Source organism: Elgaria multicarinata, chromosome 1 (genome assembly GCF_023053635.1).
Source record: "Elgaria multicarinata webbii isolate HBS135686 ecotype San Diego chromosome 1, rElgMul1.1.pri, whole genome shotgun sequence".
In the NCBI taxonomy this organism is placed as follows: domain Eukaryota; kingdom Metazoa; phylum Chordata; class Lepidosauria; order Squamata; family Anguidae; genus Elgaria; species Elgaria multicarinata.
Window position 1 is genome coordinate 55,538,878 of NC_086171.1, and position 27,383 is coordinate 55,566,260.

General features: G+C 40.0%; 1 protein-coding gene across 5 annotated transcripts in view; it reads left to right on the forward strand.

The window, feature by feature from the left end:
* The window catches only part of TBC1D5 (TBC1 domain family member 5), a 314,125-nt gene that overhangs the window by 280,963 nt on the left and 5,779 nt on the right, over window positions 1–27,383 (forward strand). For all 5 annotated transcript variants that reach the window (XM_063128520.1, XM_063128512.1, XM_063128544.1 and 2 more), the window contains 3 exons: window positions 5,860–5,959; window positions 17,711–17,790; window positions 18,762–18,938. In XM_063128520.1, coding sequence (XP_062984590.1) covers window positions 5,860–5,959; window positions 17,711–17,790; window positions 18,762–18,938 — 357 coding nt within the window. The remainder of the gene's footprint in view (window positions 1–5,859; window positions 5,960–17,710; window positions 17,791–18,761; window positions 18,939–27,383) is intronic.

Below are 27,383 nucleotides of genomic sequence, written 5' to 3' on the forward strand. Positions count from 1 at the left end.
CTCTTTAATGGATTTTTGTGGGAGAACGTGGGAGGCCTAGAAATGAAGACGCCATCCCCTGCACCCCCTGTAAAATTCTGTAACTGAAACAGGGAGATTGCCAAGAAAACTGCATCTGGCAACAACCCAAATGCAGATTAATTTGAAATGAATACCAAAGATGTTAATGTAAGATATATGCATAGTGTCCAATAATAGTCCTACATAGAGTAGGCCATTGAAAATCCCATTCATTTCAGTTCATTTCATTACATAGGACTAACACTGGATGCTACCAGAAGAAAGGGGGGAAAGTTAATGGAATGGACTTGTACAGAGGAAAGAAGAAAAGCATGCTTTTAAATATCTGAGTATTTGGCTAGGGCAAAGGGAAAGGAGAGAGTGTCACAATAAATTATTGTATTTATATAGTAAGTATCTAATCTGAAGGATAATTACAGCAAAGCAAACTACAAAAAGTCATGAAGGTTCTATAAATGGAGCATTTTAAAAATAGGTTAGGTAATAACCACAGGGTGCCTTGGTGAAATTAATTCTGTTTCCAACCCTACAATTTCAAGTTTTTATCTCTTCCTCACAAGCAGACAAAAGAGTGCCTTTTTTTTTTTGCAAGCATCTTGGTGTCAGTGTTTTTATTTGTAAACATTTGCTTGCACATAATTATTATACATCTATATTACTTCTCTATGTTCTAGATGTAGTAATTATAGTTCTTAAGGAACCAACATGTGAAATATCAACCCCATACCTACATGTTCAGAGATATATGTTTTAATATGTTTTATAACAAAGGAATGTTGTGATCTACAAATCTAGGAAAGTACTGTGGTGTACGTGAAAGCAAATTTTGTGGCCCACAAGAGGCTTGCTTTTGCCTAGGGATCTATCTATAGCGCATTTTACTTCAAGCTTTTAACATAGATCAATCTAGGCTGATCTGGTAGCCGTACTAGGCAGTAGCAGTGCTCCAAGCACTGACTAAAACGCCCTCCAGGTGTTTTAGTCTACAACTTCCAGCATTCCAACCATTGGCCATGCTGACTGGGGCTGATGGAAGTTGAAGTGCAAAATTTCTGGAAGGCACTATGTTGAGGAATAGAGGTCAAGCCTGTATTTTAATTTCCCATGATCCACCTAGTGTAGCTTTTCTCCAGAGTGCTAATTCATATCTATAAATGCAAATTTAAAAGTAATTATTACACTGTCAATAGAAATAGAGTATGTCTTATCATAGTGGGAAAGACTGTGACCAGATGACCTGTGTGTAGGGATGGCTGTCACAGGGAACTCTGGAGAGCCCCAAAAGCCAAGCTGTGGGGATTTTTTCCGAAATCCAAGAACTTTCTCGGGGGAAGGGAGGTTCCCTTTAAATCACCATTTGTGCAAAATGCAGCTGTGTAAATGGTGATTTATGTCGAGTAAAGGACCTGCAAATTTCCGTGAGTAGCCAATCATGCGCATGCAATAAATTGCTCTTGCGGAGAAGCTCTAAGAGACATGACACAAAAGGAAAGGGGACTGGAAGGGAGGAGGAAAACAGCGAATTCGGGCACTTGATTCTTAGTTGCAAAGTTGGAGGTGGATCTGAACACAGTGGAAGGGATTTCAGCTTCCACTTCCTCTGATTTCCTTAGGAGGTGGGAGGGGGCTCTCAGCTAGAGCTGTATCTAGGCATGATGGAGGGTGCCACACTGAACCTTCTTCTTCGTCTGATAGACTCAACAGTGGCAGTAATTCATGCATTAGCTCTTCCCATGAATAACTGCTGGCAAAGTAAAATGGTGAGAATGTTGAGTTACATTGTCACAATTATATATGACACTGTACCCATATTTATTCATTTATTTATTTATTGCATTTCTGTACTGCCCAATGGGTTTTACTGTTATATGGTCTATAATCTTAATGTGGTCTATAATCAGTTATATGGTCTATAAGTGCATTTTCAATAGAAAAAATATTCTAGTAGTTATTTGGAGTTACTATTATGCACAATAATCATCCAACCACAGCTCTGTTCACTTCACACTCAAAGTTCTCAACTATAAGGGGATCCACTGTAAGGAGATGAAAAAGGTTCATAAGGCTACGATAGTTTATATATCGTGCTACACAACACAACTTGCTTGAGTAAAAAAAAAAAGTTCCAAGTTGACCCAGGAAGTGACTAGTTCAGCTGTTGATTACTCAAATCCTTCCTAGTCCTAGCATAGCCTCATTTATTCTGTCTCGTGGAGAAGATGAAAGAGCCAATTCTTGTACACAAGGTAGGACTGGAGTCGAGTTTGATCTATGAATGACATTGTTAGAGGCATTGTAGCACTTGTGAAAGTGCTCTGTTTTAAACCACAAAGAAGTATATTGTGTTTAAAATAGGTTTTGAATGCTGTACATGTAACCCTGCATACCTAGCTCTGATACAGATGAATAAAAATAGGTTTTGAATTACCATAGTTTCTATAGATCCAGGTATCGTTGAATAAGGAATATCATTATAGCACTGCATAGATTGTGTTACACTAGCAAAATAAACATTTATAGAAATGAATATAGGTTTGTATGCCATGCACTCTGATGTAAGCAAGTTAATCTATTTTCCAAATGTTACCTTATGGTTGTATGTAACGTGTGTGTTTGTATGTAGTGTGGTATGTTATTATCCTAAAAAAAATGTAGTCTACAGGGAATAAAAATGCATGTCAAATTATGTTGTGAAAAAGAAAGCCAAGTTTTATTCATTAGTGTCTTGCAAGTACAGTGTCCAGCTCAATTTTGGATCTAATTCAAGGGGTTGCTGAGTATCTTTAGATTACAAGCGGTCTAGAGCTGTAAATGTGTGGGTGGTGATTGCTGCAGTTTCCTAGAAATGAACTTACCAGAATTGGTGACAGGTTTTTTCCTCAGTAGAATGATCTCATGGGTTGAATTTTCTCCTCTTTAGTTGGTTTCAAAGTGGAACAACTTATTTTACATCACTCACTGTTGTATTCCTTGCTTCTGCTAGCATAACTTTGTATTTCTAGCTGCAGTAGAAATGCAACACTAGGTGCCAATGTAGTAATTACTTTGCTGTGTCTGTCAAGCTAACACCTTATCAGTTTTGCTCAGGTGATACTGAATCTGTTTCCACAAATACCCACAAGCCATTTTGTTTCCAAACATTTTCAGCAGTTTAATGATTTCCCCGTAATGTATTTGTCTGAATTCATAATATAACAGTTGTGAATTACCCTCCAAGTGATTGTTGCCAAAGCCCATGAGGTGCAACTGGTACAAAACCACCTTCTGCTGCAGCCACTACCTGGTAGTAGCAAAGAAGAATGAAGAATTACTCTTAGAGCTTCATCAAATGGGGTTTCCTCGCCACTGCATTTCCCTAGTTTCTTTGCCTCCTGCTTCTGTCCCACAATAGGTACGAACAGCTTCCTCTTTCTTCGCATGGGAAAGAAAGAGGAAGCAAGCAACGACCATGTGACCCATTCAGTGGATGATTTTATTGAGCTGCTTCTCCTGCACGCAGCAGGAAATAACAGCTGGTATCGTTATAGTAAAAAAAATCATTTTCTGGATCTTATTTTTTGATGGAAAAAAGAGCAGGAGACAGGCAGGAGGCAGATGGCATTGTCAAAAGGACCCGTAAGTGCCCAGTAATGAACGTGTTATAAAATGCACATCTGATGATGCTCTTAAGCTGCCAGTCTACTGATACAGTGAGAGAATAGTCATATCCATGGTTGGCAAACCTGTTACCCCAAATCATGGTTCCAAAACACTAGTCTACTTTTAAGATTATGCTCTCAACAGAAGCATATTAGTAAGTAGCTTCTGACATCTCTGTAAGTTTCAAAAACATTTTTCAATGTACCACAGCTCAGCTTCTGTTGAGAAATGCCGTTTTATACCTCCTTTATACTCTGTACTGGAGTTAGAATCTAGAGTCTCCTTTCCATTTACTTAGTCCTGTCTAAATTTAGAATTCCACATGAACCCATATGAAGGTTGATAGCTTTGTTCTTCTGAGAGTCTGTAAAAGTGCATCTGAATAGCATCACAGATATTCTTCTACTCTATTTCCACACAAAGAATGTTGTGAGGCCATTGGAAAGGCATTAGAGATATGTAGGATGCTTTAGTAAACTTCAATCTGTTAATAGCTAAGAAAGCCACAGTTGACGTAATGCCTCTGAATCACGAGTACAAAAATAACACAATTAGCAATCTAGCCCATCTGTCTATTGTAATCAAGTACAATTGCATTGTTTGACTAATCTGGGAAAGACAGAAAATACAGCCATAACTACTGGTATAGGCATGAAAAACCTAACGACCTTACAATTTGTTGTATGAAATGACTGTAGACACTCAGAAATGGCACAAGCCGTTTTGGCAGAGAGTCAAAATGGTGCTCCGCATGGTGATAAATGTAATAATAAACAAAATAATAATTAATGGTACTCCAAAATCTGTCACTTAAGGTGGTCCACTTCATTTTGCTTAATGGTGGGGCCTGTTGTTTAAGACATTTCATAATGAGTATCTATATAATCTGAAATATGTATATAAAATATGCATGTTCTAGGTAAACTTGCCTGAAAAGTTGCTACAAAATTATAAAGATGATTTTTGCATATCTTGGAGGAAGACTGATAGTTTTCAGTTGGCAATGAAATGATTGGATGCAGAGCAAGTTAATTCCAATTAGCTCCCATTTAAATCAATAGGATGTAAGTTAGTTATGACTAACTGCTGACATTAATTTCAACGAGACCTAAGAGTGACTAAGGGAACCATTATGGCCCCTATACAGCGAGCATCTCAGGGGCCATAGGATAGTTCAGTTCCCAGATCTGACGTCAGAGACAGCACTTCAACCTCAGAGCTGGGCATTGGAGCTCCGACCTCACCTCCCTCTGGCAGCTAACTAATTATGTTAGATAACGCACCCACAAACATGCACGCACGCACGCACACACTCATACACTGAAGAGGTCTCTCTGCATATATGTTTGACTGTAGCAATTCATGCAAGGTGGTGTTCTGGGAAGTTATGAAGGAAACTAATATCTATGAAGAGTCTTCTTTAGGTCACAATACAAATAATTGTGTGTAAGCTGAATACTGAGAAAAATATGCTAAATGGGTATGGGAAAACTGAGTTAAGAGCTGTCGGACTGCTTCTACTTGTTAGCAGCCTAGTGGATTCCAAAACAGGTTGAATTGTTTATTTTGAAGATTTATATCCCGCCTTTCAATCAATGATTCTCAAAGAGCAGGTAATAATACCAAAAAAAATTAAAACAACAACAACAATGCCTACTCACATACGCACACGCACAATCCAGCAGCCCTTAGCTCTCCAGCTGATGGGGAGGGCAGAGTGTGCTTCCCTTCTGTTCTGCAGTCCCAGGACAATGGGCAGTTGGAGCAGAATGCTCTTTCTGATAGGGAAGGAGAAGCAAGCTCCTAGCAGCTATTCCTTTGCTGGTTCCTGTTGTGACCAGGTTAGTCTCCCCCTTTCCTGGATCATCTCCTTGAGTGTCAAGGAGATGTAACCTCCCAGTGGCCCTCAGAGTATGGCCAGTGGCAGAAGCTAGAGCGTTCTTCCCTTCTGCTCTTCTGCCACATTGAAGATTAAAATGTTTCTCATGTTCTGACTTACAGACAAATTTCGGAAGAGTTGGTGTTATGAAAACAGGGTGGTTGTGAGGGTAAAATGGGGTGGGAAGAAAACATATATGCCATTTTGAGCTCCTTCCAGAAAGGGATACGTAAATAATAATAAATGAATGAACCTTTGTGGGAATTTATCAAACCTATTAGTGTTAAGTAAGTTTTTTTAACACTTTTTTTAAATTATAGGAGGAAGAATTGGAAGCTCAGATTTCATTTCTCCGAGGACAACTGAATGAGTTGGAGGCCATGTGCAAATACTGCGCAAGGATGATGAATAGTCATCTGGGTAAGAAGATGTTATTCTTCTTAGACATTATTAAATGTGATGTATGTACTTTCTGAGTAATTTTGCCCACATTTGGGTAGTTGGGATCATGCTGTGGGCACGACCACAAAATGGATCGCCACTTTCGCTGCATTTTATTCAGCAAAAACTTTTGTTTCATATCTATTGGACACTGCAAGGTCTCTTTAATAAGGGATTGTCTAATTCGGCTAATTGCTAGCACTGCAATTCAGCAAATAACTCTTTTAAACATACGTTTCGGCAATGACCAGTAGTGCTTCCTTTTGGAAACAGGTTATTACACAGATAAATTTTGTACTAGAACAGACTTTAATATTCACTGAAGTACATGCCCTTTTAAATTATTTATCTGCTCCGTGAAAATTAACAAATGGTCAGCATAAGTGGATTTTCCGTGCCCTGATATTTCAACTTTGGAAAGATAAACACTTCCCTCCTATAATGTAATGGATTGAGAAGCTTACAATGTTTTCAATATTTGTACAGGTGGCATATAGACACCACCTTCATATGGATATTTATTTGGATAATTGGTCTGCTTTTGTTAAAGCCTATGTATAATTGAACATGAGAACATAAAAAGAGCCATGTGGGATCAAACTGAGGGTCCATTTAGCATTCTAAAAGTGACTGACCAGGTGTCAATGGGATACCCATAAGCAGGACATGAGTGCAACAGTATGCTTCTGCCCATGTTCCCCAGCAACTGGTGTACATAGGCTTATTGCCTCTACTACTGAAGATAGCATAGAGCCATGAGGAATAGTAGCCATTGATAGCCTTCTCTCCAGGAATTTGTCTAACATTCTTTTAAAGCCATCCAATTTGATAGCCATCAGTATGTCTTGTACTAGTGAATGGAGGGAATTGTGGGTGCCTGTGAACAACCACGTGGGGAACCCCTTCGAGGGACCCAGCAAGGAGCCCACAGGTGCCATGTTGGGGACCCTGTGATAAATTGAAGGAATGAAGTGGTTCATGTGGCACAATGTTACAACTTTGAGAATTCTGCTATATAAAGGGAGCACTGCCATGTTCCCTCCACCCCACACTTGAAATAGAAAGTCTGCCTCACCTTGAGACCCTGCCAAGCCTCTGCATAAATCTTGTTACTATTATGTTATGGTAGTCTATTGTCTACCCAATAGTAAGAGTATTGGAACTTAGGTTTGGATGGATGATATGGTTTGAATATCATTAACTCACAATATGCAGAGCATGTGAGCTGCACGTGAGCCAATTCCGGTTTCTGTAAACAACCTACAAACATCCCATTCACAAGTTGTTAGTTGACATCCAAACCCAGACACTCAGGGTTATTTATAGGTTAAACAATACAGAGTTAGCCTGTGATTTGTTTATTTATTTGTTTGTTTGTTTGTTTATTACATTTTTATACTGCCCAATAGCCAAAGTTCTTGGGTTAACCCTGGGTTATTTATCCCAAAAACAACCCAGAGTGTTACACCAATAACCTGCAAACGGTGTGTTCGTAGGTTGTTTCTTGAAAGTGGAAGCAGCTTGCATATTCTGCACATGCTCATAAATTATGGGTTAATTAACCCACAGTTTGCTATCCTATGTGTGAACAGGCTCTTTATGTCATCCACAAATTAGCTGTGCCCAGAGCTTCACTCCACCTGTTTCCTGATTGTTTATCAGGACTGTATATAATTAATTTTGAAACAGATGCATGGTTAGTTTAGGTTGCCAGGTTCATTTGTGTGATTATTATTTTCCTTTCTTGGAAAGAAAAGGAACCTCTCGTGCAAGCGCTTGAGTCATTGCTGACTCCTAGAGGGACGCCTGCTTTCGCTGATGTTTTCTTGGCAGACTTTGTAGCGGGGTGGTTTGCCATTGCCTTCCCCAGTCGCAGTTACCTTTCCCCCAGCTAGCTGGGTACTCATTTTACCAACCTCGGAAGGATGGAAGGGTGAGTCGACCTGAGCTGGCTGCCTGAGAACCAGCTTCCTCTGGGATCGAACTCAGGCTGTGGGGAGAGTTTCAGCTGCAGTAACTGCCGCTTACCACTCTGCACCTTTCTTAGTAAGAGATATATTCCCATCAGCATCATAATATTCCTCTCAGATGTATTTTAAAAAAATAGATCTTGATTTCAGCCTAGAGAGAGGGTTGAGTTTTTCTTATGACAAACATACACTAAACTCTACCTAAGCCCATGATAGCTTTCTCTTTTCCACCCAAAGGCATGTATATGCACCAGAGGGAAACAGGAGCTCATCCATATCCTTTAAACAAAACAGCGAACAATCTAAAACTAACTAGGGACACAATTCTTTGCGCTCACTTCCTTCCTTCCTAGCGATTTGCATAGGATCAGAGATGACTTGCAACTGACCAGCCCAGGGGTAGGTCACCATATTCAGTCCAGGGGACTGGATTGCCCCCAGGGCTCTCCACAGGTCAGATGAAGGCCCGCCATTGACCCCTAGGGCTGTGGCCTTGCCCTTTGACATCATCGGGTGCCCAGCCAAAGCACCGTTCCAGTTGCTGTGTCCATGAGGGAGCCGTCTTCTTCCATCCTTTGCTGTCCCTGCCATGGGGAAGGCAGAGGATGATGAAGTGCCCTCAATCGAATGTGCAGCCAGCTTTGCTCCCGCTACTTTTTCCTCATGTGGGGAAGAAGCAGCAGGAGCGAAGCACCATCACCCAATGCTTGCAGGAGCTGGCTGAGGCCTGACTTCAGGGCTCAGCCAGCTCCTGTAAGCGCCAGTTGAGTGCACAGCTACACAGCAAAGCTCTCCGAGCAAAGCACCAGAGAGAGGCCTGCTCCTTCACCTGATGCTTTAGCCCTTCATTTGGCTTTGCTTCTGTCCCCCCCCCCCCCCGTGGACAGGTGGTGCACAGCGAAGCAGCCTGAGGCTTTGACTGCCCTACAATATCCCCCATTGGGGAGCATGCTGCCAGGGAGGCTGAGGTGCATATGGATTTGTTTAAGGCAATGAACACACAGAAAGGTTCCTCTTCAGCTTGGTTTATTCAAAGAGAGAGAATAAATCGTGCGCAAGATAAGAGGAAAGAAAACAGATCCTAAAGCCACATCCCTTCTGTTGTTGAGGAACCCCTTAATCAGCACGGATGTATCTCCTAAGCCAGCATGCCATGGCGCACATCACGATCCCCGCCCATGGAGAGGTTCATCTTGGAGGGCGTCTTTTGGATTTATATTCCCTTCACCATTGACTGCAATGTAAATTGTATATTGGCTTTGGCTATACTGGTAATGCAACCTGACACTGAGTTGCTCATTGTTTCTAGCCCAAAGCATCTGGTCCCAGGCACAGCAAAGGCTTAGGCATAGTGAAGACTCATTGTATGCATCAAATCCGATCCCCCTCACCACACAAAGGTCTTCCGCTGCGTCCCACTACAGGAAGAACGTGAGATGAGCAAAGCACAGATCAGAGATTATAGCAGGGATAGATCTTCTATCTTCTCTCTCAAGTAGTCAGGGAGCAAGCGAACTGAATTGGCCCATGGGCCAGAGGTTACCCATCCCTGGAGAGCCCTGAAACTGATTAAGAAGCTTACCATTGGCCTGGTTATTTTCTGTCTACATATACAAAGAATCAACTAACCCTTTTAGTCAGTTTTAGGCATTTTTTGTTGCTGCTCAATGTGCCCACATCAGTATTGTGCAGAGTCTTATCCCTTTTAAAAGAAAGGGATAAGGCTTTCACCAGAGATGCAACAATCCTCCCCAGGCAGACAGAAAGTAGATAATTTCCTCCCTCCCCACTGATAGGTAAAGTGAAAGGGGTGGTGGGCGGTTCAAAATGGTATGTCTGCCATATTTAAACTTTAAACAAATTGTTTAGCAAAATTTCAGAAAAAAACACTTCCAGTATATAGCTTCACATGAGTTTTCAAGGACAATAAAGGAGCATTTTTTTAAAAAAAAATAGCCAAGGTATACAGAATGCATCCACCATTGCATTGATCTTTACAAATTCTGTAAAGGCAAGCTAGAAGAATGGTGCCATGACTAAGAGAAGGTAAATTCAAACTGCTAAACCTGTAATAAATTTAGAGGCAAAATTGGGAAGCGAGCCAAAGTGACATCATAAAATGTCACTTTGAGGATCTTCTTTTTTGTTCTTATTTCTTTTTTAGCTTTCTGAATACTGATAAAGAAGCATAGTTTGTGAGAATTCTTTATTCAGCAAAATGATACTGAAATGATATCACAAATCACCCTTTGGGGGCCATAATTCTCCAGTAATTTTATTTGTCAATAGCTTAGATGTTTATTGCTAAATCCATCTCCAGCCATATGAATAATGTGTAATAATTACATTTTTTTAAGGCTGAAACATGTTCTAGGTTTAGCAGTTCACATCATATAGTCATCAAGTCCATATTTTAGGTACAAGTGATTTTCTATCCATTGAAGATGTTGAGGTACTAATCAATGAATGAATATCCACATACATGTTTGAAAACATAGTATTATTTTTCAGGCTTTATATTTGGTACACTCTGAAATGTTTGTATCCAGAAAATAGTCAAAGCTATGTAAGGCATGTCCCAGTAATTTGGTGTTAAAGCTTTTATCTGCTCTTAGACTTTGGATCAATACTGCTGTATTTCTAATAGCTTTTTCATGCAAGTTTGCTCTTCTGCTCCAAGGTAAATATTTGGGAAGGTAAATAGAAAGTATGGATGCTATTTTTGTGATGTGTACCAGAATTTTAAAAGTGCATTCTGCAGTGCTTGGAGAATCACGTTGTTTATAGTCAGTGCCTGTAAAGGAAACCTCTTAATAACTCAGTGTATGCTTCCTTGAATTCCACTGAAGATACAAATATAATAAATACATTGTACAGCTTCTCCTCAAACTAATGCTGAAATCATTTATAAATTTGAAGGCTGTTTCTATTAACTGGGATAAGTTACACACTCTGTTCATTCATTAATGATGCAGAATATCTTAAATCACAGTTCAAATCTGGCAAAAGCCTCTCCAAGTTGTTAAGCAGCTGCAGTTCTCTCTGCCAATCTCAACTTCATTAACTTTATCATAATTAACCAAACTTCAGATGATTTTTCTCATATATAACATAGTACAATTAGAAAAGTGATTTGTTAAAAAAACCCCACCATATATCTGTTAGGCAACATCATAGTGCTTCTACTCAAACAAGCCAATTTGTTACCATGGGTTTGATCCAAAGGCTGCCAAGATTATAATTGTATTCCCTGGAATGTGAAGAGGAAAAGATGAGTTAGAGCAGTAATTTTTGTTTGTGTGTTTATACAAAAGCTTCCTCATTAAGTGTTCATCCACTTCTTTTGCTGCACCACACAATGACAATATAATTATATATTTGGGACCCTGCCTCTTTGTTACTATGGAAATGGAAGTGGTGCCTTGAATAATATAAATACAGCATGTGTAAGAATGATAAATTAGTTCTTCTGATGAAGATTGATAAATGGGGAATCTGTAGTTAGTCCATTATGTTAGGTGCAAAGAACGTTGAGATCACCCTTCCTCAGTGTAATACTGGAGAAACTGTATTACCTGTTAACTCTTTGGCTGAGCATAATTTCTAAAACTACTGAGCAGATCTAATGAATCAGAAGATCAGCTGTCAAGTTTTAACTAATGCTATGGGTTTTTCTGTTCCTCTAGAAGTCAGGGTCACCCAACAACATTTAGTTGGCATTATATTCAGGATAGGCAAAAGAACACAATACGTAATTATGGAATTCTTTCCTAGAAGATGTTGTTATGCCAGTGTTCTTGTTGCTACAACTGGAAATTGCACTCGTCTTTTGAAATTTTCCTGTTTCCCATTCAAGATTAAATTGACCCTGCAAGGGACTGGAGTATTTGATTTTCTGTCATAAAGATTGCATATTTTTTATATTTGTAGCCTTCTTGAACTCCGTTTTTAAATGCACACTGGCTTCTTTTCTGTCTCTCATTCGGTAAGAAAGTTGTAGTGTGTCTTTTACCTCAGGCTCCTTAAAGTTAAAGGTGCATATTAGACCCTTAGAGGGAACCCCAAATGAATAAGTTCTAAGCAATATTATTATTTTTCCATATATATCTAAAGCATTTATATTACAGCTATAGAATTCTGTGTCTACGTACTGTCTTATCTACATGCTATCTTAATATATCATCTTGGACATGATCAGCTTTTAAACATTGCCATTTTGGCTAGCTGTGGGTTACTACTCTTTCATCTTACTGTTAGCATGGGGGCTGCTTTTATATAATAAACATTTTTACTTGATGCAAAATTAGAAATTTTGGAATATTTGTAAACAGATACTTTACTACTATGTATGCACTTCGATCTGCAAATTCTGAGGAAAAAAGTATCTAAAGTTTATTTTAATTCTGTAGTTATTTAAGTTAATCCACGGGTGGTGATTATCCATCTGCTATATTTATTCCTAAGAGATAGGTTTGAGTAGCTCTTGGGCTCAAAACCTAGACTTATTAAGAAGATAAAATTGATTGTGTGGTGGCAATGTGTGGAAAGCACATAAGTGCTCCATACATGTTTAATATTGTAATTTTGTGATTACATGGTCATGATATAAGGGAGTTGGATAGGATTTTGAACATGTCGGCTCTCAGTTCTCTACCTTCTTAGAAAAATCACCTGGTGAAAGTAGATTTTTCCAATGGCTTACCATTTCTACCATATTCATGCAGATTATGCAAGTTACCTGAAATGGCTCTTGGGACCACTGTATTTTTCTACTGTGTACTTTGTTTCAAATAAGGTGTTCTGTCCCTTTCCACCTTTTCCACCTGGTTCAAACAACATGCTAAACCATGCTGCTTAACCACAAAATGGTTAATGGAATGCATTCCGTTAACCATTTTGTGGTTAAGCAGCATGGTTTAGCGTGTTGTCTGAACCAGGCCATTGTCTTTGCTACAACTGATTAACACGGCTACCCCTTTGGAAATTATTATTGTACTCTGGAACTAAAACTCAAGTTTTGAATGAGTCACATATCATTGCTCTTTGCTGAATAGTGTGGGCCGCAAATTACATCTTCTCCCTTGAAATGCTTACTGAATTGTTAATGTCACTCATCCTTACAGTGAATGCCTGCGATTATATCCTAACCTGTGTAAGAAAATTACTGGAATATATCACCAATTGCTAGATAATTTATTTGGAAACAAAGTCAACTTTTTCAAAGTAGAGACATCCTGAAGTGTATATATTAATTTCAGATTTCCTGAGGTAGAATCATGGTTTTCATCTTCTTTTGAACAACATGAGCCATAACTCAAGAAAGCTGTTTCTGACACATAAACAGATTTTGTTTGCCTTACAAATAATTTAAATGTCCCATAATTCATTTGTGTGATATCAATGCTCATTCTTCCAGAAAAGATGTTCCAAGGCTTTTCTCTGTTTTAATGGAAGTCATGAAAGTTTTATTGTTTTTAAGAGAGAGATTTCAAGATTATTATTACAATCTGATAACGGTAAACTCAGACAGGAAGAATATTTCAAAGCAAAAATGTTAGCAGATGGGCATTTTGTCATATACGCAATACAAGGTTGTCAATACAAATGCAGCCTTGAACTGGGGCAAAATAATACAATTCTTGCCTGCTTTGCTGAATTTAAATATCCCATCTGCTGCTGTTCCAGGTGCTTACAATTTTTTTATGCCTACATCACTTGATATGTTTAATTTACTATGTTAACACAGGTGGTTATGAAATCTGATTGCAAAGCAATAACTTGCACATATTTAGCCATAATCTACAATATTTCCTGATGCCTGAAAAAGAAAGACGTTAGGGCTTTCCTCTTGGATTGGTGGTGGTAAGGATAAGATCAGTGTTCTCATAGAGATCCAGTGCAATGTTGGAAGAGAAAGGCAAGTCCTTTTACCCCCTGACCTCCCAGCAAGTTGTAAAGTGTAGTCAAAGGATGTGTTCGCACATAATGATAAATGATAGTTTATCAGAATGAGCCTAGGCAAGCCTCAAGCTTGTGCACTTTGTGACCAGCATGGCCATGAGGAAGAGACTGGAAGCTTTTGCTTCTGTTTTGTAATTAGCCACATTTTAGAGTTACATCCGAACCCTAAACGAATTAATCTAAACTAGGGTTAGTGAAAACAAGCCAGGCATTAACTATGATTGAAGTTTGTATTTTCCATTTTAACCATAGTTAAGGTTAATCACAGTTCATCTGGGTTTACACATAATATTAAATTGCACTCTCGCCTCCCAGCCTGAAGCCTTGCTCTTTCTCCCTGCATTTTGCCTCACTGTTGCTCCATTATGTGACTAGCCATGGTCACTGTGGAAGCCATTTTATGGTGGTGCCCACAGCAGTTTCTTAAATTCTCGACTCTGTCCATGGATTCAAAAGGGTTGGAGACTCCTGGTCTAACCCCTAGGGAAACTTTGATTGTGTTCAAAAACTTGCTTTGGATATTAGTAGAGCATATGCTGCATGACACTTTGTTAGCACCACAGTTTGTTGTTGGTTGATATAGAAACAAACAACAGGCCCTTCTAGTAGTGCCTGTGCACTACTCCGAGCAGCTTTCAACAATTTGACACCACAATACAATATAAAACCAGACATTCAGTAAAAGACACAATAAAATACAGAGACAAGATTCCATAAGTTTTTTAAAAATAATAATTAAAAAAGCAGAAAAAACACATAGCAGGCAACAGCCTGCCAGAATAGATATGTCCTTACCAAATAGCGAAAGATATTCAGAGAAGGAGCCACTGTGATATCCTGCCTTCGCCTGTGTCGTCTTGGCTTCACCTGAGATGCCCACAAGCTACCTCACAGAACTATCCACGCCACTAGCACCCAGGACCACTTCAATTTCTCCCTGTGCCAATGATGTTTGTGAGGGGTTTGGCCTACTGCTGCTACTCCTGTCTTGCCTTTATTCTTTACGCCCCACAGCTCCACAGCCCAGCAACCTAGCCCTCAGTTTCCCATCCCGCTGCCACCATTAATTGTTCTCTCCTCAGTGACCACGCCACAGACCACACCAGTTGGTTAAAAGTAATTAGTACTTATTAACATAAGTAAGTGCATGTACATAAGCTTATTCGTTTCCTCAGTTGAAATGTGTATGGTTACAAGTTCTAAGTGTATTGGTTTCTGTCAGTTCTTTCTCTTAAAGGTTCCACTTTATAAATCTACTCTCTATTCTCAAGCACAATAACCCACACCAAACCTTTCTATTCAGTATCTGCCTCTCACAGAATCATACACTTTAACTCTCTTATATTCATCCACTTCTACCCTTCACTTCACAGGCCTCGTCTACACCAAGCAGGATATTGCACTATGAAAGCGGTACAAAAGCAGTATATAAAAGGCAGGAGCCACGCTACCGCTTTATAGCAGTATTGAAGTGCACTGACAACTGTTGGGGCCCATTGACACATACCATATACTGCTTTCATACCACTATATTGTGCTTGGTGTGGCTCCTATGTTTTATGTACTGCCTTCATAGCGCAATGTACTGCTTGGTGTAGATTAGACCACAGAACCATCACACACACACACACACACACCACACACTCAGACTATATTCAATAAACAAAAAACCTATGGTTTACAAAACAACGTTAAAGGCTCTACAGTTTTCAACCAAACTCCAAAAAGCAGGGAAATTGGGAGTTAAGGCTCACATGCCTTTAACGCTACATCCTCCTTAAGGAAGCAGAAAATGCCAGTGAAATTCTCATTCTCCCAAAGCAGATATAAACCATGAGTACAGGATGGAGAATAGGATATGCAGAGGTGACTGTGGGGTTTTGGAAAACTGATAATGAACAACTTAGGGCCACCTACTTACCTTTTTTTGTTTAGAGCAGCCCTTCACCAACCTGGTGTCCTCCAAAGGTGTTGGACTACTGTGTGAAGTAATGTTTTGGGTATAAGATTCATGGATGTACATTTTAGAAAACATTTTCCTTTCATACAAACATAAAGCAGCAGATTTAGCTTGTAAGAAGCAGGTACACAGAGAAAGGAAAATATTTTCTATGTACAACCAAAGCCATTCACCTTCCTTCACACCAGAGATTTTTTAAAGAGACCTATATCTGTGTTCAAATTCAAAATACACACACACACACACACACACACACACACACACACACACAAATCTATAATAGAAAGATTAAAATGTAGTTCAGCACCTTTTAAGGAAACACACAGTACCTGAAGAAGTTTAAACTCATGGCAGATAGGCCAGGTTTAACCTCCTCTCATTCCTAGTTTCAAAATATTTCTTTCCATAAAGTTTAAACTTTAAGAAGCTTGGGTGAGGAACTGCCACCCCAAAGGAAAGTTTGCCATATATTCTTTACTTTGAATTAAGAAGGATGCACCAGCACTTCAAACACACACACACACACACACCTCCACCTCCCAATCGATCAAACCCCTACCTGAGACAGCCAGGTTTTCTTTTTCCTTGGAGGCCAGGGAAGGGCCTCCCTCCAAGCAAGGCAGAGTTTCTCTCTCCCTCCTTGGCTTCCACAACACTGTAAGGAAGGAGAGGGCCCAGACAGGGCCTTGGCTTATCTGCAGAAGGAAATGGCTCCTAGATGAGCCAGGCAGCCATCTTATTTCCAACATTCCAATCTATCTGAGACAGGAGGGAGGGGGGAGAGCGGCGCTACTGAGCATGCTCCATTTAGGAGTTATGAGTCTGTATTCACTTTAATGGGGCAAAGAAATATTCATTAAAATCAATGGAAGCGAATTTTGAAAAAAGAAAAGCCATTCCACCAATTAGGAGGATAGGGGAACAAGATCCCAGCACTGGTTGGGATCCTGTCTCTAAGGGCCATTACTCTAAGGGTAAGGGTCCTAATTCGGAGCTTTTAGTGCACAAAAAAATCATCGCCACCCGAAAGTAAAAAAGCCATTTTGAGCCAGAGAGGTTTTTCCCACTTTGGTACTATGAACTGCCATCCTGCCCCCAATATTTCACCAATCTTCTTGAAACGCGCAGGGTATGTAAAACCAGCATTACCTTCTGGCAGGTCTCCGTTTCAGAAAGATTGGTGAAACATTTTCCATTTTATGAACGTTAGAATGACCCACCCCCAATTTCGGCCTTAACATGGTGGAATGCTCTTTTCACTGATCGCCTATAGCACAGGGAAACACTCCCATGTTTTCCTCTAATTTCTCCAGCTACATTTCTACATTTCTCCAGCTCCTCTCCTTCTTACACAGCCAATCCAAGCACTCCCTGCCACTATCCAATCAGCACTCAGGCATTCAACACCCCCCTTACGAACTGTAAGGACATCGAGGCCTACTTACTTCCTGGAACTTTATACATAATCTAAACCATTAACCTTGCAGATATTTACGTTTATGGCATATAAAGCAGTAGAACATCACAGCCACCAACATTTCATGATCCAAAGCGTTCCACTGGATTGGCATTACCACTGAAATGGGCCACTGAGATCATAACTTGTTCTGGCATCAATTAAGTACCCATGTTTCCTCTTGTACGGGACCATCAAATCCTTATGGGGTACATCATGACTTTGGAAACCATGGCTGATTTTTTAAAAAAACCTTTCTTATCCAGGCTTCTTATTTTTTAGCTACATTAATAAAGGTAGCAACGTATACCTTTGTGCATGTCTCTGTGTTGTAAGTATAATCTTGGTAGCTTCTTATGAAATAATTATTTTTGGTATTGCAGGAAATATTCAAGAAGTCATCCTGCAGGAACATCTGGAGAAAGAAGATGAAATTCTGGTTTCTTTGGCTGGGTTGAAGCAGGTATCGTTTTGGACAGAATGAAAATGCTTTATCTAACACGGATATGTAATGGATTATATTTTTATATTTTATGTTCGATTTTCATCTTAATTATGTGGTTCAGAATTTGAATCACCTAATTATTATGAGTTTGAAAGTTAGACAGGCACATGAGTCCTTGAACCCTTGAGATGGTGAGTGAATGAAAACGTGTCACATTTATTCCAGTCTGCATTTGGTGCTTTAAAATCACACATTGCTGCTACTGGTCTCTGTGTGTGTAATTGTAATTTGTATGTTCATGTGTGAGTCTTAATATTGTAAGATGCCTTGTGGGGGCAGTGTGCCCTGAAAGGCAAGCTAGGAATGTTAGAAATAAAGAAATAAATGAGTCTGTAGGACTTGTAGGAATGCAGGTAGTTTGATTTGATTTCCAGATCCTTCTTGCTACTCTAAGCTAAAAGGCCACAACTTTATCATGGGATATAGCAACCAAATTCTAATTTAACTCACCATGAGCCTGCCGATGATAGGAACCTGGAGCTGCAGCTAAAGTGTGGGAGGCACCTGGGAGGCAGACGATGATGTGAGAGGGACCCACAAAAATCCGTGAGTTCCAGTAATGAGCATGCAATAAAACGCTCGTCTTATGGAGCTCTATGTCTGTTCTCTTGCCGTTTTTCAGTATTTTGTGGAACTGAAGGGTGGTCCTGGAAAAGGGTCAAATTAATACCCTATAACATGTGTCACTGCTTTAATGACATCAGGGGGAGTTGAATATTTTGCTCTTCTAAATGCATTTCCTATACCTCATCATTCTTGCTAGAAGATTCAGTCGTGTCCTATTGGTTTTACTCAAAAGTACAGTTGTTCTTTTTGTAAATTTTTGGAACGTATCAGCCAATTAAGAAGAGGGCCATTGTTAAAATGTGGCCATTGTTAAAATGCAGCTAAAATGTGTATATATATTTTTCTGCCTCCTTGGCGAACAGATCAAAGATATTCTGAAAGGTTCCCTACGTTTCAATCAGAGTCAGTTGGAAGCAGAGGAGAATGAACAAATCACAATAGAAGACGATCACTACTGCTCCAATCATCCAAGCAAGGAAGCGAGTGAAACCATGGAAAACCCTTCAGGCACAAAGCAACTCATCCCTCCAAAGAAACGGGTAAAGTGCATGCTTTTCAGGGAAATTCCTAAAGGGAATTGGGGTATTTTAAAAAATGCATTCTTATGTCTTAAAAATAAAAAAGGAAGTCTGTTTTGACAGTGGCCAACCAGCTCTTGAACAGGGACCCACAAGCAGGACATGGTGCAACAGCACCCTCCCACCCATATTCCCCAGCAACTGGTGTAGCTATCACCTCTGATACTGGATGTAGCACATAGCCATCAGGACTAGTAGCTATTGATAGCCTTCTCCTCCAGAATCCTCTGCACGTGCGCTTTCCACATCCCACTGAGTTCAGTGCAATTTATTCTCAAGTAACTGTACAATGAAGTACAGCTTAAAATAATGTTTATTTAAAACAAACAAAAAATCCCAATTAACTTAATTTGCTTTGGGGGGGAAATTCAGTAGCAAATACAACTTCAGTCTCCATCTGGTGAGGTTTTTTTTTTTTTTAGAGTTTGAATGTCTCACTTAAGGTTCCTCATTTTGAATTGGGAGCGGTATATAAAATTGCAAATAAATAAATAAAATAAATCTTTCATTAAGCCATTTTTCCCCTTTGCGGGTAAGTATCTTGGGCTGCCTTTGACTAATTAATCCTATTCTAATAGTAAAACTATCTGACTTTCAAATAAGGTGGTCTTTCAATACCTTGCTTCCAAGTGTGCATGTATATACAAAAGGGTTTTTTAAAACTGTGATGTTTTAAAAGAGAAAGAAGTAAATCTGCTATTGAAACTAGATGTTTCACAATTGAAGACGAACTGCTGCTGCTGCTGCTTTGGTGTAGCTTGACCCATGGAGTGTCATCAGACGAGCATTTTATCCCACGCTCGTTACTGCCCACTTACTGATGTTCGCAGGTCCTATTGATGATGACATCCATCTCCCATGTGTCTCCCACTCCTTCCATCCTTCTTTCCATCACAAAACAGACCCCAGTAAATCTGTGTTTTGTTTTGTTTTGTTTTTTGAAATGAAATGTACCGCCATTTCTTGCTGTGTGCAGGAAAACGCCATGATAAAAATGCCCACTTCTTCTTTCTTCCCCTGTGTGAAGAAAGAGCAAGTATCGTGGGACAGAAGTGGGGTGGGGGGGAAGTGACGGTAAGGAAACACGATTCCGCCCTCGTCTGATGACGCCCTTCTTGTTATCTCTGTCTTCTAGCTGTCATTATGCTGTAGAGCAGTGATTCCCAATTTGCTAAGTACTGCTGACCCCTTGTTTTTCAAATGCCAAGCCATGGACCCCCTACTTTTGAAAAATTTGTTATCTCTATGGTAGTTACTTGAGCAAAGCAATTTTTTGAGGAAAATAAGGGGTAGCCCCTAATAAAAAAAGGATTTTAGATATACTAAAAACAGACCATAAAATTTGTCATATTTGTGATATTACCATGCAGAAATGACAATGATTTAGTTAGGAATATAAAGCCAAATTTAATTTTACTAATGTCTAGTTTACAATTGTGACCTGTTGAGCAGCTACTAAACCTAAATGTGATAGGAGAAATCATGCCTCTTTTTGTCCCGAACAATCCCTTCCACATCCGGTTCAATATTTCCTACTTTTAATCTCAAATCTGGATCAACATCAAGCTGATTTCTATGCTTGTTCTTCATACAACAAAATGTTGAAAATGTTTGTTCACAAAGATATGTGGAACAAAAGGGAACTAAATGTTTCAAAGCTTTTTCACCTAACTTCTTGTAAACAGGTAAAACCTTTACTCAGAATTGGTCCAGTCTATATTCTTTGAAAAATGGTTTCAATGAAGCATCACTAGTCACGTCAGCAAGTGCATCTTGCTCTTCCACAGATAGAGTTGTTAATTGTACATCACCACATTCAAAAGGATTCCTTCTCCATGAGTTTTCAGGATTAGGTGCAGGGAAGAAATCTCTAAAGCTAGCCTGTCCATAGTAGGAAACACTGTGACCTGGTGTCAAATGTCAAATTTTATTAAGGCAACCCAGCATGGGTTTTAGCCAGATACAAGAGTCATGATAAATCACACGGGTGCTTTCGTGCATGACGTCACTGTTGAAGCAAATGGAGCGTGGGAGACGGCGTATTTTCTTTTATTAAAATGCGGACCTTGCAGAGCTAATATGTGAATGGTGTCATGGACCCCCTGGGTGGGTTACGTGGACCCCCTGGGGTCCGCGGACCACCAATTGGGGACCACTGCTGTAGAGGTTGATCAGCTGCATTGCTTCAATATGTCTATTCCCAATTGTTTTGAACCATTCCTCAGCTGTTCCAGCTGTTTGTGCTTGCACATCAAATCAGTATGGTCATGTTCTCTTTTGTAAAAGATGGTGCATAGTTCTGTGAGTAAATAATTTTGCCTGCCTTCACTGTAGCCACTAGTTGCATTAGATTCTTCTATCACATGCACATATGCAGATACTTGGGCTTCAATCTATCAATCTGCCAGGTGCCAGAAATATTTTGCATGAGTTATTTGGGAAATGTGTCCTGGCTGTCTTCTTGAGAAATTCCCATTCATTTGAAGACTTACACAATAAAAGTTCCCCATAGATGGTGTCTATGATAAAGTAGTCCTTAGATTTTATGATGTTTAGACCCTGGCTGTGTGGTGTTATGTATTAGAAAACCCTGTTTTCACATAAAAATCTTTTCCGGGAGGTAGTGCTCTTTAAGAAGTGTGCAACTTCTTAGCCACTTTAAGTAGGGAGATTTCCTATCTCAGGCCACTTGGCTGCTCTGAGTCAGGATATCTTTCTGTGTTTCCCTTCAGGGTTGCATTTTAATTAAAAAGCTAACACAGGGAGCACTTCAAAGAATCCCGCCTAATTGGTCAGATGGTAACTATGCCTAAGAGAATAAACCAATCAACAAAAATAGAAACTTGAAGGCCAATTCTCCTCCTGCCTAATAATCTTGTAGTGTCTAATTGATACTACACTCAACCTGCTTTCGTTTTGTCTGTTTAAAAAAATGGCATTCGTGGGCCTGGCCAACAGTTTGGTCTCTGATCCAGCATTTTTCTGCTCGAAGCTGTCCAGCCGTGGAATGTTGCCGAAACCACCTATGAGGCTGGAAAACAGAAACCTCATTAAGCAGTTTCATGATTCAGATGAATCTGCTCCCCTAGATCTTCTAAGTCAGGGTGTGCAACAGTTTTGTGGTGGAGGAAAACAACCCTCCACTCACCCTTCCCTTCGCGGGCCAGGGAGCATGGTCACGCACACCATCAGGAAGCACTTCTCTGGCCGGTGCTTCAGCCAGGAACCAGCTTTGCTATAGGTGACCTTTTCCCAGCTGCCCCAAATGAGGTGACGGCTGCTTCACTTGCACTACATCCTCACCAATGGGGAAAGGCTTAGTGTGGGTAAAGTTACCCCAATGGAAAGGGTGGCTGGGACAGTTCCTTCCAGCACCGTCTGAGTCCCCTCTACCTGCAACCCCGCTGTGTTCAGAGATCACAGCGAGGATTCCCCTGCCCGTCCGCCCCTGAGGCCCAGCCCTGCCCCCCCCCAGGATGAATCCAAGGAAGCTCTGTGAGCCAGTGGTTCCCCATCCCCTTTCTATGCTTTAATACCAGTTAAGCTTAGAATAACTGGTTGGACTTGAAAAATATGAGGAGTTTGATATGCATTGTTTTGCTTTAATTTTCTCTTTTCTTTAATGGGGATGACCTGATTAATCATCCTAAGTCCCTAACTTTTTTGTAAATAACAATCATCTGATTATTACTTTTAAGTTTAAATGGTTTTAATGGTTTAGCTGGGTTTGTTGTTGTGATTGCTCACTTATACTCAGGAGGCTTAAGTAGCTTGGGTACTGCTGACAGTTGCAACTTATCTCAGAGAAAGTTGTGTTTTCCATCAGACGGCTTCTGTTTTGAAAATCCCATTCTAGCTTTCTTTTCATGCAAGCTCGCCGGCTTTTACCTGCTTCTTAGCTGTACCACATTGCAAAGCCAGGCTACAGTAACAGGATCCACCCTTCTTGCACATATTGTACCTCCCATTTAATCATTATGTAGGAAATGTAAGAAATCACACACCAATTTATGCAAGTTATATCCGATGGAAAATTAGTTGGCACTTTCTTAGGATCTTATCCATTTTGTTACTGTGCAAAAAACATATAGAGGCTGGGATCTCTAGAAATCTGACTGAAAAGCTGTCAAAAGTTTGATCAGGGTTAGTTCCATTAGGAAGCCAGAGCCTTACAAAGAGAGATGGTTAAGTTGCTGCTCATATAGAGTGTCATCACATGGGGGGAAATCACATTTCCTTACCGTCACTACTCCGCCTGCGCATTTGTCCCTCATTACTTCCTCTTTTGAAAGAAAAAGTAAACAACACGCACGTAGCCCATTCAGTGGGCCATTTTGATTGTGCTGCTTCTCCTGCACACGGCTGGAATAGTGGCAACTTCTGTCTCAAAAATAATTCAGATTTACCCGGGTCTTTTTTTTTTTCACGCGAAGAAGACTAGAAGGTGTGGGAGGCACGTGGGACACAGATGACAACGTGAATAGGTCCCACGAAAATCTGTGAGTGCCCAGTAATGAGTGTGCAATAAAAAGTTCATCTGATGACACCCATAAAATAGGTCCAAGAAAGTGAGAACAGTAATCAAATGGTACAAGTGAAAGACTGTCAACATTAGTGTTTGTATCTGTATGCTGCCCTGAGATCCTTCCGATATAGGGCGGGATATAAATGTTGTAATAAAATAAAATTATAAATAAATTAGTATATCGCTTTATGGGAGAAGGCCATCTGTTTTTTCTAAACTTTTCAGCTGCTGGGGGCACACATTGCAATCCCACTCAGTGCCTCTTCTCACCAACATCCTAGATAAATGTATCTATTCATTGTTAAGAATCTGCAGTTTGCTGTGAGATCAAGTAGATGCTATAGGACCCAAGTATGGTGGTGTGGTGGAGTGACCCTATACTGGGGCCTGGAATTCCAGGGTCCCAGCCCAGGCTGAAAGCTCATTACTAGGAAGAAAAATTGAACCTGTAGATCATGTCTTAGGATGCTTCTACACATTTATTTTCCTGTATCTCCAGGGATTGCCTCTATCTCACAAGATACTGTGAGAGTTACTGGAGCCAATCAGAAACCATGTTAAGATGGAGCAAGCAACATTATGAATAATAGCCCAGCATCTCTTCTAGAACAGAGAGAGAGAGAGAGAAGCCCCCTTCACTAGAGCATTAGGGAACAGGGCTGGGCTCCTCACAGATGCTGCCCAGCCTTACTTCTAGGTGTCCATGCTCCTATTGGCCACCTGCAAAACTAAAGCCTATGCATGAGCAGCTGCTTGTGCTGTGACTCCCATACTGTTGGGACACTGTTTTTTTCTTGGCAGGCAACCATGCGAATGCAGAGATGTCTGGAGGTGGTGTCAGGCAAAGTGCCTGTGGGTAGAGCCAGAGTGCAGCCCTGCTCTGCAGTAGGCACATGGCGCCTCTTTCATGTGAATCATGCATAAAGCAAGCCAGAGATGACAGAGCCCTTGTGTGGGAAACTCTGGCATTTCTAGTTTTCTACAACCCAAGGTTGTACATGTCTGCTGGCATTTCTCATGTGGAGCCATCAGGATGTGGCAGGAGGAAGGAGAGACGAGCACCATAATAATCAGAACATTGAGATCTCAGTGGCAGCCAATGCTACTGATATAATTGATGCGCCGCAGGAGATATGTGAGTAAATGAATTAGATCCCAGTCAACAGAGTGCATAGAAGAATTGGAACCAGATCCCAAGGACAAGGAACAGTCTCTAAAGGGTATTTGTCAGGCAACATATGTCCAGTGATTGTATAATAATTATTATACTTCTATATACAGTAATTATTATAAGCACATGCCATACTGCCGTGACTGGCTATAAAACAAACCAAGCAACCAGAAACATGAGGAATTTAAAGGTGACTATACATTGATGGTGCTATATAAATAATAATAATAATAATAATAAGTAGCTAGATGCCAGTCAATCCCCCTATTTTTTAAAATGCATGAGATGTTTCTTGACTTTTTTTTTACCAAAACAGTCTGAGGATCATGCACTGTGATCCATTTGTACTGGGTGCAGAGAGATTATGGTTGAACATGGGCAGGTGCAGCCTCAAACACAGGATGGCTCATTACAGTAAGACTCTCAGGCTGCACCTCCTGAAGAAAAGACTGAAGTGCTGTTTTTTTCCCTCCTCCTCCACCACCTCCTCCTCCACCACCTTTTCTGGGTTTATAAAATAATTAGAAATTATTAGACAATATAGAAATCAATTCTAATATATTTCCCACGTAACTGCATACTGTTAAAAGAAAAAAAATATGGGAGTAAAGGGAAACATTAACATACCCATGTTTTTCATGTCTTGCTTTGCTCTGTTCAGCTTTAGTAGGCAGTACAAAACGTGGAAACTTTGACACCTCATAATGAAATTTCGGAAGATAAAAAGTGCTAAGTTCAATGCCAGTGCCCAGTGTCATCCAGAATTAATTCATAATTTTTCCAAAAAGGACACCAGTGCAGCCTTTTAATTTTAATGAGTTAATGTGGTTCAACAATGTCTTTAGGTCAGGCTGGAAAAATATTCAATGCGCCACATAAGGTTTTAAAATATTGTGATTAATTAACTGGAACGTTGTAGTGCATCTTTTCAATCAGTGTATTGAGGCTGTAACCCTAAACACACTTACTAGAAAGTAAGTCCCATTAAACACAATGAATAAACATACCTAAGATTGCACTCTTAATGTATTCTCATCCAAAGAACTAATTATTTTAATTTTCACTGTCTGTCTGTCTGTCTCTCTCTCTCTCTGAAAGACCATGTGTGAGGCTGTAGCTTTCAGAGATGCTACCTCTACTACCTCTGACAATGAGGTTGTCATCTCTCGTGTCTCATCTTTATTTCCCTTAGGGCTGCTTAATGCATAACATTTATTTTTGCCATTATTACATGTTTGTAAACCAGTGCACATGGTACTTTACCATTATTATTATTATTTATTTATATAACACCATCATTACCAGACATACGTAATTGTGCTGGAATAGCCAGTAATCTAATGTATATACAAAAGCAACATGATCCAGCATTTTAAGCCATGTAGATTTCAGTGGCAGAGTTAAGCACATGCTTAAATCACTCCTAATGAAATCAATGGAGTTGCAGAGTGCTTAATTTAAGCTATAACATGCCTAAAGATTTGTGAGTTCACCCCTCCCTCCACAGACACACACAAATTTTATTTTCATGTAGGAAAAATGTCATGCTTGAAACCAGCCCTGATCCATTTTTCCTTTTGCGTCAGTCATAGAATTGTAGTACATAGTACATTGTAGTAGTACATAGACTAGTATTTTTGGAAGGAATGCTCAATGCAGGAATCCAACTTAAAGCATCCCTGACAGATGGTTGTCCAGCTGCCTCTAATGTGGGAGAGCCCACAACCTCCCTAGGTAACTGGTTCCGTTGTCGTACTGATCTAACAATCAGGAAGTTTTTCCTGATGTCCAGCTGGAATCTGGCTTCCTGTAATTTGAGCCCATTAGTCCGTGTCCTGCACTCTGAGTTGATTGAGAAGTGATCCTTGCCCTCCTCAATGTGACAACCTTTCAAGTATTTAAAGAGTGCTATCATGTCTCCCCTCAGTCTTCTCTTCTCCAGGCTAAACATGCTCAGTTCTTTCAGTCTCTCTTCATAGGGCTTTGTTTCCAGACCCCCGATCATCCTCATTGCCCTCCTCTGAACACACTCCAGCTTGTCTACATCATTCTTGAAGTGTGGTGTCCAGAACTGGCCTAACCAGTGCCGAATAGAGGGGAACCAGTACCTTGCTCGATTTGGAAGCTATACTTCTATTAATGCAGCCCAAAATAGCATTTGCTTTTTTTGCAACCACATTACACTGTTGGCTCATATTCAGCTTGTAATCTACAACAATTCCAAGATCCTTCTCACTTGTAGTATTGCTGAGCCAAGTATCCCCCATCTTGTAAATGTGCATTTGGTTTCCTTTTCCTAGGTGTAGAACTTGGCATTTATCCCTATTGAATTTCATTCAGTATAGTCTTTTTTTAGAGCTATCCTTTTGAATGCTAGATAGGAAGATCAGAGCCTGACGTTTTTCTACGGATCTATCAGGGATGCAGGTTGCCATCTCATACTTAAGAAAAACAATTGTGAATGTCCAATGAGAGGGAGAAAGAGATAACTTACTATAAAATTAGGGGAAGTCATTTAGAATTTTATGAAAGACTAATTATTTATATGATCAACACATGATCTTTTATTTCTATGAGATCAGGGAACATTCAAAATACAGAACTGCCCTAATATTTATAGTTAGGGTTTATAGAAAGAAAAAAGAAATATATTTAAATATATTTCCATATTAGTAAACCCTCAGTAGCAGAGTTGAGCAGGAGAGGTTCC